Source organism: Schistocerca cancellata, chromosome 1 (genome assembly GCF_023864275.1).
Source record: "Schistocerca cancellata isolate TAMUIC-IGC-003103 chromosome 1, iqSchCanc2.1, whole genome shotgun sequence".
Taxonomy (NCBI): domain Eukaryota; kingdom Metazoa; phylum Arthropoda; class Insecta; order Orthoptera; family Acrididae; genus Schistocerca; species Schistocerca cancellata.
The window spans coordinates 568,117,393-568,131,336 of NC_064626.1; the positions used below are offsets into that span (position 1 = coordinate 568,117,393).

General features: G+C 39.7%; 1 protein-coding gene across 3 annotated transcripts in view; it reads right to left on the reverse strand.

Moving 5' to 3' along the window:
• LOC126181449 (cyclin-G-associated kinase) overlaps nt 1-13,944 on the reverse strand; it is a 245,441-nt gene that overhangs the window by 123,480 nt on the left and 108,017 nt on the right. For all 3 annotated transcript variants that reach the window (XM_049924773.1, XM_049924774.1, XM_049924772.1), the window contains exon 12: nt 10,280-10,413. In XM_049924773.1, the coding sequence (XP_049780730.1) occupies nt 10,280-10,413 (134 nt within the window). The remainder of the gene's footprint in view (nt 1-10,279; nt 10,414-13,944) is intronic.

The following is a 13,944-nucleotide window of genomic DNA, read 5'->3' on the forward strand; positions in this document are numbered from 1 at the left end:
CAAGAAGTTAAACAGACACTTTTTGCTGATGATACAAGCATCACTATTAATCCAGTAAAAGAAAATTGAATAGAAAATGATACAAATAATGTCTTTAGAAAAGTTATTGATTGTTTTTCTGCAAATGGGCTTGCTTGGAAAAACACATTACATCCAATTTTCTACTGAAAGTACAGTTCCTTCAATAAATTTAACACATCAACAGAAGTCAGTAGGCAGGGTAGAGCATAATAAGTTTTTGGGTGTACATATAGATGAGAATCTTAATTGGAAAATTCATATTTTTGATCTCCTAAAGCAACTAGGTTCAGCAACTTTTGCAATCAGAATAATTGCTAATTTTGAGGATATAGAAACTAGCTAGCTAACACATTTTGCATACTTTAATTTTCTGATGTCATACGGAATAATATTTTGGGATAACTCAACACTTGGGCAAAAAGTATTTACTGCCCAAAAGAAAGTGGTTAGAATAATGTGCAGGGCTCATACTCGCACATCTTGCAGGCATCTGTTTAAAAGGTTAGGAATTCTTACAACAGCCTCATAGTACATTTACTCAGTAATGAGATTTGTTCTCAACAACATAGACCAGCTTAAAAACATCAGTGAGATTCATGATTATAACACCAGAAGAAAGACAGATTTATTCTATCCTCTCCTTACCCTATCTTTGGTACAGAAGGGGTAAAATATACTGCTGTAAAATTTTTTCGATAAATTACCAGATGAAAAAATGTTTGACAGATAGCAGTGATAGTTTCAAAAATAAATGGAAAGCATATCTCCTTGACAATGCCTTCTTTACCATAGCTGAATTCGTGAATAGGAATAAATAAATCTATAGGTGTTATATACGGATTTTGTGCCATTTAAGGGAATGGGGTAGGCACATTTATTTATTTTTATTTTCTTTAAGGAAGATGCTTAAAAAGACCTTGTTTCATGTGTGCATTTCTTATGCACTTGACATTTCCCACATCATAACTGTTTCCGTGAGACTGATCAGTGGAACACGTAATTAACTTCTACGCACTAACTTGAATAGTCTGTTTGTTGCCACTTCCTCCAATGTTGTTAGAAATTCAGATGGAATGTTATCTATCCCTTCTGCCTTAGTTGATCTTAAGTCCTCCAAAGCTCTTTTAAATATGAATCCAATACTGGATCCCCATCTCTTCTAAAATGACTCCTGTTCCTTCTATCATATTAGACAAATCTTTCCCCGCAGTGAGGCCTTTAACGTACTCTTTCCACCTATTTGGTCTCTCCTCTACATTTAACAGTGGAATTCCCATTGAACTCTTAATGTCACCAATCTTTCTTTTAATTTCATCGAAGGTTATTTTTACTTTCCTATATGCTGAGTCAGTCCTTGTGACAATAATTTCTTTATCGGTTTCTTCACATTTTTCTTGCAGCCATTTCATCTTAGCCCCCTGTACTTCCTATTTATTTCATTCCTCAGTGACTTACATTTTTGTATTCCTTAATTTTGCTGAACATTATTGTACTTCCTCCTTTCATCGATCAACTGAAGTATTTCTTCTGTTACCCATGGTTTCTTTGAAGTTGCCTCCTTTGTACCTATGGTTTTCTTTCCAATTTCTGTGATTGTCCTTTTGAGACATCCATTCCTCTTCTACTGTACTGCCTACTGAGTTATTCCTTATTGCTGATTCTACAGCCTTAGAGAACTTTAAGCATATCCTGTCATTCCTTAGTACTTCTGTATCCCTCTTCTTTGTGTATTGACTCTTGCTGACTAATCTTTTGAACTTCAGCCTACTCTCCATCACTACTACATTGTGATCTGTGTCTATATCTGCTCCTTGGTAAGCCTTAGAATCCTGTATCTGATTTCAGAATCTCTGTCCGATCATGATGTAATCTAACTGAAATCTTTCCTTACCACCCAGCCTTTTCCAGGTATATCACCTCCTCTTGTGATTCTTTAACAGAGTATTCACTATTACTACCTGAAATTTATTACAGAACACAATTAGTCTCTCTCCTCTCTCACTGCTTGTCCCAAGCCCATATTCCTCTGTAAACTTTTCCTCTACTCCTTCCCCTAAACTGCATTGCAGTCCCCCATTACTATTAAATTTTCATTTCCCTTTACATACTTTATTAATCTTTCAATATCCTCACATACTTTCTCTATCTCCTCATCTTCAGCTTGCGATGTCGTCATGTATACCTGAACTATAATTGTCAGTGTTGGTTTACTGTCGATTCTGATAAGAACTGAACTGTTCACTGTAACACACACACTGCCCTATCTTCCTACTTATAACAAAATCTACTCCTGTTATATCATTTTCTGTTGCTGTTGATATCACCCTATACTCATCTGAACAAAAATCATTAGCTATGGTATCTACATCCATACTCCGCAAGCCACCTGACAGTGTGTGGCGGAGGGTACCTAGAGTACCTCTATCGGTTCTCCCTTCTATTCCAGTCTCGTATTGTTCATGGAAAGAAAGAGTGTCGGTATGCCTCTGTGTGGGCTCTAATCTCTCTGATTTTATCCTCATGGTCTCTTTGCAAGATATACGAAGGAGGGAGAGCAATATACTGCTCGACTCCTTGGTGAAGGTATGTTCTCGTAACTTCAACAAAAGCCCATACCGAGCTACTGAGCGTCTCTCTTGCAGAGTCTTCCACTGGAGTTTATCTATCACCTCCGTAACACTTTCGCTATTACTACATGATCCTGTAACTAAGCACACTGCTCTCCGTTGGATCTTCTCTTTCTCCTGTATCAAACTCATCTGGCATGGATCCCACACCGGTGAGTAGCATTCAAGCAGTCGGCGAACAAGTGTACTGTAACCTACTTCCTTTGTTTTCGGACTGCATTTCCTTAGGATTCTTCCAATGAATCTCAGTCTGGCATCTGCTTTACCGACGATTAATTTTATATGGTCATTCCATTTTAAATCACTCCTAATGCCTACTCCCAGATAATTTTTGGAATTAACTGCTTCCAGTTGCTGACCTGCTATATTGTAGCTAAATGATGAGGGATCTTTTTTTCTATGTATTCACAGCACATTACACTTGTCTACATTGAGATTCAATTGCCATTCCGTGCACCATGCGTCAATTCATTGCGGATCCTCCTGCATTGCAGTAAAATTTTCCATTGTTGCAACCTCTCAATATACTACAGCATCATCCGCAAAAAGCCTCAGTGAACTTCCGATGTTATCCACAAGGTCATTTATATATATTGTGAGTAGCAACGGTCCTACGACACTCCTCTGCCGCTCACCTGAAATCACTCTTACTTCGGAAGACTTCTCTCCATTGAGAATGACATGCTGTGTTCTGTTATCTAGGAACTCTTCAATCCAAGCACACAATTTGTCTGATAGTCCATATGCTTTTACTTTGTTCATTAAACAACTATGGGGAACTGTATCAAATGCCTTGTGGAAGTCAAGAAACATGGCATCTTCCTGGGAACCCATGTCTATGGCCCTCTGAGTCTCGTGGACGAATAGCACGAGCTGGGTTTCACACAATCGTCTTTTCCGAAACCCATGCTGATTCCTACAGAGTAGATTTCTAGTCTCCAGAAAAGTCATTATACTCGAACATAATAAGTGTTCCAAAATTCTAAAACTGATCGACGTTACAGATATAGGTCTCTAGTTCTGCACATCTTATCGATGTCCCTCCTTGAAAACGGGGATAATCTGTGCCCTTTTCCAATCTTTTGGAACGCTACGCTCTTCTAGAGACCTACGGCAATCTGCTGCAAGAAGGGGGGCAAGTTCCTTTGTGTACTCTGTGTAAAATCGAACTGGTATCCCATTAGGTCCAGCGGCCTTTCCTCTTTTGAGAGATTTTAATTGTTTTTCTATCCTTCTGTCATCTATTTAGATATCTACCATCTTGCCATCTGCGCAACAATCTAAGAGAAGGAACTAGAGTGCAGTCTTCCTCTGTGAAACAGCCTTGGAAAAAGATATTTACTATTTCGGCCTTTAGTCTGTCATCCTCTGTTTCAGTACCATTTTGGTCACAGAGTGTCTGGACATTTTGTTTTGATCCACCTACCGCTTTGACATAAGACCAAAATTTCTTAGGATTTTCTGCCAAGTCAGTACATAGAACTTTATTTTCGAATTCATTGAACGCCTCTCGCATAGCCCCCCCTCACACTACATTTCGCTTCATGTAATTTTTGTTTGTCTGCAAGGCTTTGGCTATGTTTATGTTTGCTGTGAAGTTCCCTTTGCTTCCGCAGCAGTTTTCTAACTCGGTTGTTGTACCACGGTGGCTCTTCTCCATCTCTTATGATCTCACTTGGCACATACTCATCAAATGCATATTGTATGATGGTTTTGAACTTTGTCCACTGATCCTCAACACTATCTGTACTTGAGACAAAACTTTTGTGTTGAGCTGTCAAGTACTCTGAAATCTGCTTTTTGTCACTTTTGCTAAACAGAAAAATCTTCCTACCTTTTTTAATATTTCTATTTACGGCTGTAATCATCGATGCAGTAACTGCTTTATGATCACTGATTTCCTGTTCTGCGTTAACTGTTTCAAATAGTTCAGGTCTGTTTGTCACCAGAAGTTCTAATATGTCATTGCCACGAGTTGGTTATCTGTTTACCTGCTCAAGGTAGTTTTCAGATAATGCACTTAAAAAAATTTCACTGGGTTCTTTGTTCCTACCACCCGTTATAAACGTTTGAGTCTCCCAGTCTACATCTGGTAAATTAAAATCTCTCACCCAGAACTATAACATGGTCGGGAAATCTACTCGAAATATTTTTCAAATTTTCCTTCAGGTGCTCTGCCACAACAGCTGCTGAGCCAGGGGGCCTATAGAGACATTCAATTACCATGTTTGAGCCAGCTTTAACTGTGACCTTCACCCAAATTATTTCACATTTTGGATCCCCATCAATTTCCCTCGATACTATTGCACTTTTTATCGCTTAAACACGCCTCCCCCTTCACTGTCCAGCCTATCTCTGCAGTATACTTTCCAATCTGAGTTTAGGATTTCATTACTGTTTATATCTGGTTTCAGCCAAGTTTCTGTCCCTAGTACTATGTGGGCATCGTGACCGTTTATTAATGAGAGCAGTTCTGGGACCTTTCTATAGACGCTCCTGCAGTTTACTATTACCACATTAATATTGTCATTCCCTGTTGTGTTTTGCCTACTGCTACCTTGTCGCGTCTCAGGAGGCATCTTGTCGGGCCTAGGGAGGGAATTATCTAACCTAAAAAACCCACTTGTGCACTCCACACACACTCCACTACCCTTGTAGCCACTTCCTGTGTGTAGTGCACACCTGACCTACTCAGGGGGACCCTACAATTTCTCCACCCCGATAGTGGAGGTTGAGAAATTTGCACCTCAGATCTCCGCAGAATCGCCTGAGCCTCTGGTTTAAGCTTTCCACTCAGCTCCAAACCAGAGGACCACGATTGGTTCTGGGAACGATGCTACAAATAGTTAGCTCAGATTCCACCCCATGAGTGAGGCTTTCTGCCTTCACCAACTCCACCAACCACCTGTATGAACTGCGAATGACCTCTGAACCCAGACGGCAGGTGTCATTGGTGCTGACATGAGCAACAATTTGCAGTCGGGTGCACAGAGTGCTCTCTATCGCCGCCGGCAGGGCCTCTCCACATCTCAGATGAGACCCCCCGGCAAGCAGACAGAGTGAACACTGGCCTTCTTCCCCGACCTTTCCACTATTTCCCTAAGGGGCTCCATCACCCGCCTAACATTGGAGCTCCCAATCACTAATAAACCCCTCCCCCCATGTGCCTGTTTGGACCTTGCTGAAGGAGCGGCATGTCCACTCACAGGCAGAGCTGGTGATGCCACACAGCCAGCCTCCACATTGACCCTCCGCCTCGTGCGACACGAACGCCGCTGAACCCGCCACTCCCCTTGGTAGCCGTTAAGATGTCTCGACAGAAGGGACCGTGGGTGAAGCATGTAACACCTGGGGTGTACAACGTGACGCACCAGACTCCTCACTGCCGCTACACTTCGAGGCAGCAGCCTGAAGACGGCTGACCATGGGCATCAGCACATTCAGCTGTTCGCAAACAGTGGCCAGCTCCTCCTGCATCTGTACACAGCAGTCACACATCCTATCCATCCTAAGAAATCAACAATTTACTGTAGAGAGTTAATCAACTTTTAATTCACTGCTAATTCACTAAAAGCAGCTGACAGCGGACTAAACTGTGGTTACTAGACAATTCTTGTTGGAAACAATGAAAATAAGCACTAACTGTCTCTGGACTGTATTCAAAACAAACACGAAATGTATGGAACACTATTACTAGTACTCGAAAATTAAAGCTTCCTAAAAGCAAAAATACACGGAAAAAGAAGTGACAAGTAAGAAAATCACAGTTAATACTTAAATTTACGTAGCTTGCTTCATAGGAGATGTGAAGCAGATGGCAGTTATGACATACCTGTATATCCCATGCTAGCCCACGCACTTGCCACCCCTCCCTCCTACATTCGTGGTATGCGCACATGCTGCCTCCCTCTGAGTTGCTAGCTACCCATCTCCAACCCCTCCTCCTCCTGCACGTGTACTCTAGTTTGTCAAAGAATTTCTTCAAAAAAGCTAGCAAAGTTTTAATTCTCTTTTGCGTGTGTGTGTGTGTGTGTGTGTGTGTGTGTGTGTGTGTGTGTGTCAACAACTAAATGCTGCTGCTATTTGGTGAGAGCTCCGCATAATTTCTGAACTATTATGTTTCTCCGAATGTACCAGTGGCCGTGTGAAATGTTTGAGTAAATTAACTGTGTGAAGTATTTGGGGTAGTAATATTAGTGTTGGATTAGTTGTATTAGTAGTTGTTACTTTCTTTCTATAGAGAAAATTTTGAAATACCTGTAATTAGTTAATAAAATCATTTTACCGTAATGGTTTAACTTAGGTAATGTAAGTCTATAGTCTTTTCGATAACCATAAAAATTTTTATCACGAGTGAAGTATATGTTTATCGCAGGTTTGTGAGTAGTCGGTTACAGTGTGTGATTTGTGGAAGTATTTTCATTGGGAAAGGGGGGGGGAAGCAGTAGGGAAGCCAATGGGCATTCTAGTACGATCCTCTCCTGGAATTGCTGTACATGTAAGAAAAAGAAGTTAATAGAGGAGCAGAAGCATACGAGCCATGCTCTTCAGCTAGAGTTAGACAATGCAAGGGAGAAACTAGATAGGATGAACAGGAAGAAGGTGGCTTTGGAATGGAAAGTGGCAGTTTTAAGAAGGCTGTTAGGAGACTGATCTATTCAGATAATTTTACTTTGGGTACCACCAACATTTTTGACCAACTGTCAAAGAGTTTAGTGGAGAGCAGCCTCTTGTAGCTGTGTATGTAGGATACTTGCAGCAGTCCCCCACAGTTAAGACGCCTAAGTCAGTTGCAAACAGAAAGAAGAAAGTTCTGCTGTTAGGCAGTTCTCATTGCAGAGATCTCAACAGTTGCAGGAAGTGTTGGGGAGTGAGTGCTAGATCACCAGCACTGTGAAGCCTAATGCCAGTTTGGCAACTGATAACACAGAGGAGTTATGTAGGAATTTTACAAAAGAGAAGAAACACACACACACACACACACACACAATTTAGAAATGTTAATCTAGTGGCAACAGAGACTTTTTAAACCTCATTAAAGACCAAGACTGGCAGGATGTTTATAGTGATGATAACAGACGATGAAAAAAAATTCTTTCTTCAATGTATTTGTCTTGCTCTATGAAAGTTACTTTCCACTAGAACATTTAAAACAGGATACAAGCAATAGCAGGCAATCTGGGTGGCTGACTAGTGGGATAAGGATATGACGTAGAACAAAGTGGGCATTATATCGATATGTTAGAAATACTCACAACAAGCTGTAGTAGTCCATTACAAATAACATTGCAAGATGGTTAAAAATGTCATTTGGAAGGCAACAACCATGTGGAGTCCAAAGATGTAGAAGTAGAACGGCTAACTCTCAGGAAAAAATTAAAAGCATATCGTCAGTAATGAAGGAAGTATCTGGCCAACTGCACAAGGTTGAGGATATAGTCAATCCATAGTAAAAATGTTTTTGTTCATGATAAAATCAAACAGTGGCAACTCCAGGTAGGAATATCAACAATGTAGGAAAAGACAGATTGCTACTTACCTTAAAGAAGACATGTTACATTATAGGCAGGCAGAATGAAAAGACATTTACATAAAGCTTTCAGCCACAGCCTTCATCAGCAAAAGAGAAACACCAGCAAGCACACAACATGCACACATGACTGCCAATTCCAGCATCCATGATAAGCCAGATACACGTTCAGCATTTAATAACCACTTCCTGAATATAGCTAGTAAATTAAATAAAAACCTAGTATTTAAAGGGAATCTTATAACTCTCTTAGAAAATGACTTTCCAAAACTGCTATCTGAAATGTACTTCAGTGATAGTGACAGAGGGGAGATTGAGTCAATAATTAAATTACTGAAGACTGAGGACAACTCTTCTGGATATGATGGAGTACGTGGCAGAATACTTAAGTGCTGTGCTCCATATATTAGCACAGGAGTTAGGCACATTTGTTAACTTTTCTTTTAGGAGTTGTCAGTTTCCTGAATGATTAAAGTACTCAGTACTGAAACCACTTTACAAAAAAATGAGAAAGGTGTAATGCAGACTATTTTAGATCTATTTCTATTCAATAGCATTTTCTAAAGATATTGAAAAGGCTGTATATAAAACAGCAATTGATAATTTCAGTTCACATAATTTGCTGTCCAATGTACACTCTGGTATTAGAGGTAATTTAACAATTCAAAATACTATAGTCTCTTTTCTCTGTGAGGCACTGGATGCATCAAACAAAGCTGTGAATGCTAGGTGTCATCTTTGACTTGACTAAAGCATTTGATTGGGTTGATCACAAAATATTACCAGAAGCTATCTCATTATGGAATAAGATGAGTGGCTCACAACTGGTTTCTCTCATACTTCAAGAACACACAGCAAAAGCTCATTCTCCATACTAAAGAGAAAAGCTATGATACGGAATCTGACTGAGGCATGGTTAAGGGAGGTGTGTGTGTGTTTCTCTGGGTTCAATGATAGGACCAGTGCCGGTTCGACAACATTTTTCCACACAAGTGACTTATCACTTGGCGTTGCCCAACCTCTGTCCTTTTCTCCTGACTATCACCATGTTAGTTTTCACTACTAATTATGAAACACAATGCATACAAATCTTGTTCTTGGGCACCTCTCTCAGCCTGGTGCCCCTGGCAGCTGCTACTAATTGTGATGCACCCAGTATAGAAATCCACACATTGTGTACTTACTGATCCAGGATGCGGAGAGATAAGAAGTATGTTTTAACAACAAATATCATTTCATAAATAGCTGCACTATGAGAATGTAACAATGTTTTGAACCACCTGTTACACCCAATTCTAATAATCTATCACATGCTAGTGCTCAGTCCATGATGCTTTTCTGGAAAGAAGTATTTAAGAAAAACAGCTTGAAATGATTTTATAATAGGGAACATGTCATCATTTTTAATCACATTCAACTAGCTTGAGCAATTTTAAGCTACTGGCATAAATCCAAACTGGATGCATATTTTACAGGCCCTTGTGGTAACACATGTGGCTAAGTTCATGTTCTGAGTTTTTACCATACAAGCAACAAATCATGCAGTAAATAGCCTACAAAAAAGGTAGGCTTGTTTAATGTAACTTAATCATGAATGAGTGTCAAGACTTTGGTACTGAGTGGTAAGAATACTTGATAAACTTATTGCTACACTGTCTCTGGAGGTCTCATAGGTATGCTGCATAACTTTACTTTCATTGTTAACTGCTTTTTTGTTACAATTAATACCTCTGCTACTAACTAGGTAAGTGGGGCACATGAAGACAAACTGCATTCATTCACTATGTCACAGCTAAAATTTCAGAACTATCTGGTGGCACCAGTATACAATTTCTTTTTTTTTGTAATTATTATTTGCAACACTGGCTCTGTCTGTAGGCCATTTGTATACGATAATGTCCTGTGTTAACTTTGGGCTGTAACACACAGTTTACCATTCTGTCAGTGCATAGTGTTATCTACAGATGGATTCCTATGTCTTGCAGGGAGTAGATAATACTGTACAACTCCCATTGACCATGATCTGCCATAATTAGTGATATCAGGGAGAAGACAAAATGAAAACTCTAGTAACAACTGATTTGATTTTTGGATTACATACCTCATTTCAGATGGCTGAAGACCGGGGGGCATTCTTTTTACAGCAAACATTTGTGCAGCATCTTCAGGTCTCCTGAACATGTTAACAAACATTAGGAATGCACACACAAGTGTTGCTGAAGCTGCCTTTCCATCCTGTAAAATGAAATATATATTCAAGATCTGATTCCAGGATGAAAAGTGCTGATAAAACTACAAGCACTTAATTTGAATACAAATTTCTACAGTGGTGATATTTATCTAAGTTACTATCTCATAAAACCAAAAAATACTAACATTGTTTAGCCTAGGCACAAGAAAACATCACATTCATTTACAATTAATTAATGTATAGTTTCATGGTATTAACAGAGAGATATCCTGACCTGACAGTAGTAGATACACTGTAAACAAATAATATAAAAATACATCTTTGATCTTTGCATGAAGTTTCACAATGTTGATAGAAAATGAAACTATGGACACTGGAATATGGCATCATTTGCACAAATCTACAAATACTGTCTTGGCATGTGATGGGACAAATGTGACAACGGACATTTAGTACATTTTGAGTCAAATCCAGCAGACAAACTAATACAGACTCCAAAAGAATTTGGCTAAAAGGAAGTGGAGTATTAACTGGTGATGACAGTGCTTGGCAAACCCAGTACATCAAAAGTGACAAATCACAACACTGTAAGTAGCACAGCAAACAATCATGGGACTTAATAATAATGAAATACAAAGAACCAACAAATTTTTTGACACTTTTCATCCCATTTTCTTGGTGAGTAGGCAGGCTCTTAAGTCTTATCAGAAGTATCCTGTATTGTCCAGTGGATCATGGAGGAGGGAATTTGAGGAACAGTTCTGGTATTCACCTTACAGCCAATGGAAATCTGCAAACACTCTGGTCAGAACTGCTGGCACTGTTATCTTATTTTGGAGCACTTAGTACAGCTGTCATTATTTCTAGGAGCATGGCAGATAGCTGTTGGGAGAGCCTTGAAATACTGCAGCAAGAAGTGCCATGACCACCTTCCAGCTCTCTACTATCATCCTGTTGTCAGACCTGGAGTCACACATCAATGCACAACTTGTTTGTGTAGAAGTGCAGGTCATGAATAATACTACTCTGTTTTGGTACGAATTGCATTTTCTCTTACACAATAAACAGTGGAAGCTCTGTTCTGTCTGTCTTTCTACATTTTAGGTATTTAATATGACAAATTACAAGTACAAAAGATAGATAGTTTCATATAGAAGATGACAGAAAGTGCACTCTTAGTCTATCTGAGGAAGGAAGGTCTGCTTAAGCACAAGAGAAAGAACCAGATCAAAAGTTACAACTGTTTCAATGTTACATATAAGTTCTCTAAAAATCATCTAGTCTTTATCCTTGCTTAATATCCTGTTTGTAAACTTACTGAAGTATTTCCATATTTCAATATGCATAAACTGCCCCTTATCAGCTTTCCAACAATATGTCAAGCAGCATAGTTCTTACAATGAAGATGAGACTTAAATGCATTCTTCTCACTAGAAAGAATGTGTTCTTTGAATCTTGTCTTAATGATCTGTCCAGTTGTTCAATGTAAAAATCATTAGCCTGTACCACAGTTTATTTTAGATATCCATGACTGTGTAATGTTTTATGTGGTTAGGTTAGGTGCCATGTTATGTGGGCTAATGAATTACTAGTACGAAAACTGATATGTTGTGCATGGTCTCCTTTGAAATACTCTCCTCCACAATATTGATACACTGCTTCCAACACCATTTCCAGTTCCGGAGGCAGTCATGGTACGCCCTCTGCTCGATTGTGCGAAGTGCTGTCTATGAATTTTTTTTTATATCAGCCATTGTTGCAAATCTTCATCCTTTCAATGGGATTTTTAACTTTGTAAATAGAAGAAAGTCCATAGGGGCCAGGTTTGGAGAGTTCGGAGGATGAGGCAGCACAGTGATTTCATTCTTTTGTGCAATAGTCACGCACCAACAGGGATGAATGTGCAGGTGCTCTATCATGATGCAAGAGTCATGAATTGTCTCGCCACATTTCAGGCAGTTTCCTTCTAACATTTTCTCGCAGGTGTCAACACACCCTGATAGTACCATGGATTATGTGTGCCCCTGTGGCACAAATTCTTGATGAACTAATATTTCAAAGTCAAAGAAAGCCATCAGCATGGCTTTGACATTTGACCTGACCTGACAAGCTTTTTGAGAACTTTTCCTGACCCACTGTGAAAATTGAACCTTGGTCTCAACAACATAATAATAAACTCATGTCTCACCACCAATTACGATTCTCTCAAGAAACATCTTGTTCTCATTTTCAAGATCCAAAAGCTCTTCACAGACGGGAAGGTGAAGGTCTTTCTGGTCTTGACTCATGAGTCTAGATGAACTTGGCAGCAACACAGTGCATTCCAAGACACTGTGTCAAGATTTCACGACATGATCCAACTGAAATGTTATATTCTTCTGCAATCTCTCTGACAGTAAGTCTTCAATCAGTATGCATAATTTTGGTGATGTTCCTGACATGAGCATCATTGGTAGACATCGAAGGGCGTCCTCAACGGGGATCATCTTTAACTTCCGTCTGGCCATTTTTAAACTGTGTGGATCATTCATAACCAGAGTACACTTAAGATCTCTCCACTGTAGGCTTCCTGCATCATTTTGTGTGTGTCTTTAGAGGTTTTCTCAAGTTTCACGCAAAATTTAATGCAGATGCAATGCTCCTTTAATTCTGCCATCTCGAAATTTGCAAACTGTGCAACACAAAATTCTACTCAATACAGTACTGAACAATAATTAACAGACATACAACAATGAAACCTTTGGCAGTTACAAATTACACACTGGCGCGTGCAGGGATGCCAACGACATTTCGCTCCAACACACCATTGTCACAAATTTACGAATGTTCTGAATTTTTTTTGTGCAGACATCATACTAATCCTTCCACTCTGCTGTGAGAATCACATGTCAACAAATGGAAATACACACACAAATTTTTGCAATGTTCTGATAGACGTGAAATTAACTAACCATTAATAAAAAACTGGAAACTTCATGTTGCAATATCAACAGTAAAAGGATCGATTGCTACTCACCATAAAGAAGAGACAGTTGCAGACAACCACAACAAAGAGACTGTAAAAGGTTTCATAGCCAAAGCCATCTCTAGAAAAGAAGATAACACACACACACACACACACACACACACACACACACACACACACAAAAACCAAGCACACATGACCTCCATCTCTGGCATCTCGGACCAAAATGCCACTGTCACATTGAGTGACCTGGAGTGAGGCAGGGATAGCAGTGTACAGGTGAGGTCAGAGGAGAGCGCTGTTTGGCAGAGTGTACAGGAACTGGATGGAAGCATGAGAAGACTGCCAAGAGCAACAGTTGGGAAGATGATGTGCAGGGAGGTAGGGCAGGGTGATCAGAATAGGTGAGGCGTGGGGAAGAGGAAAGATGCATTGGCAGAGAGTGGTGCTGAATGAGTGTGAGGGTACATTAACAGAGAGGAGGTGACAGTAAAGAGGGGGCAGAAACTAATGGGTGGAGGGTGTGGGGGCAGTAGGTTACCAAAGATTGAGGCAGGAATAATTTTGTGAGTGGAGAATATGTAGTGAGGATGACTCCATTCCATGCAGT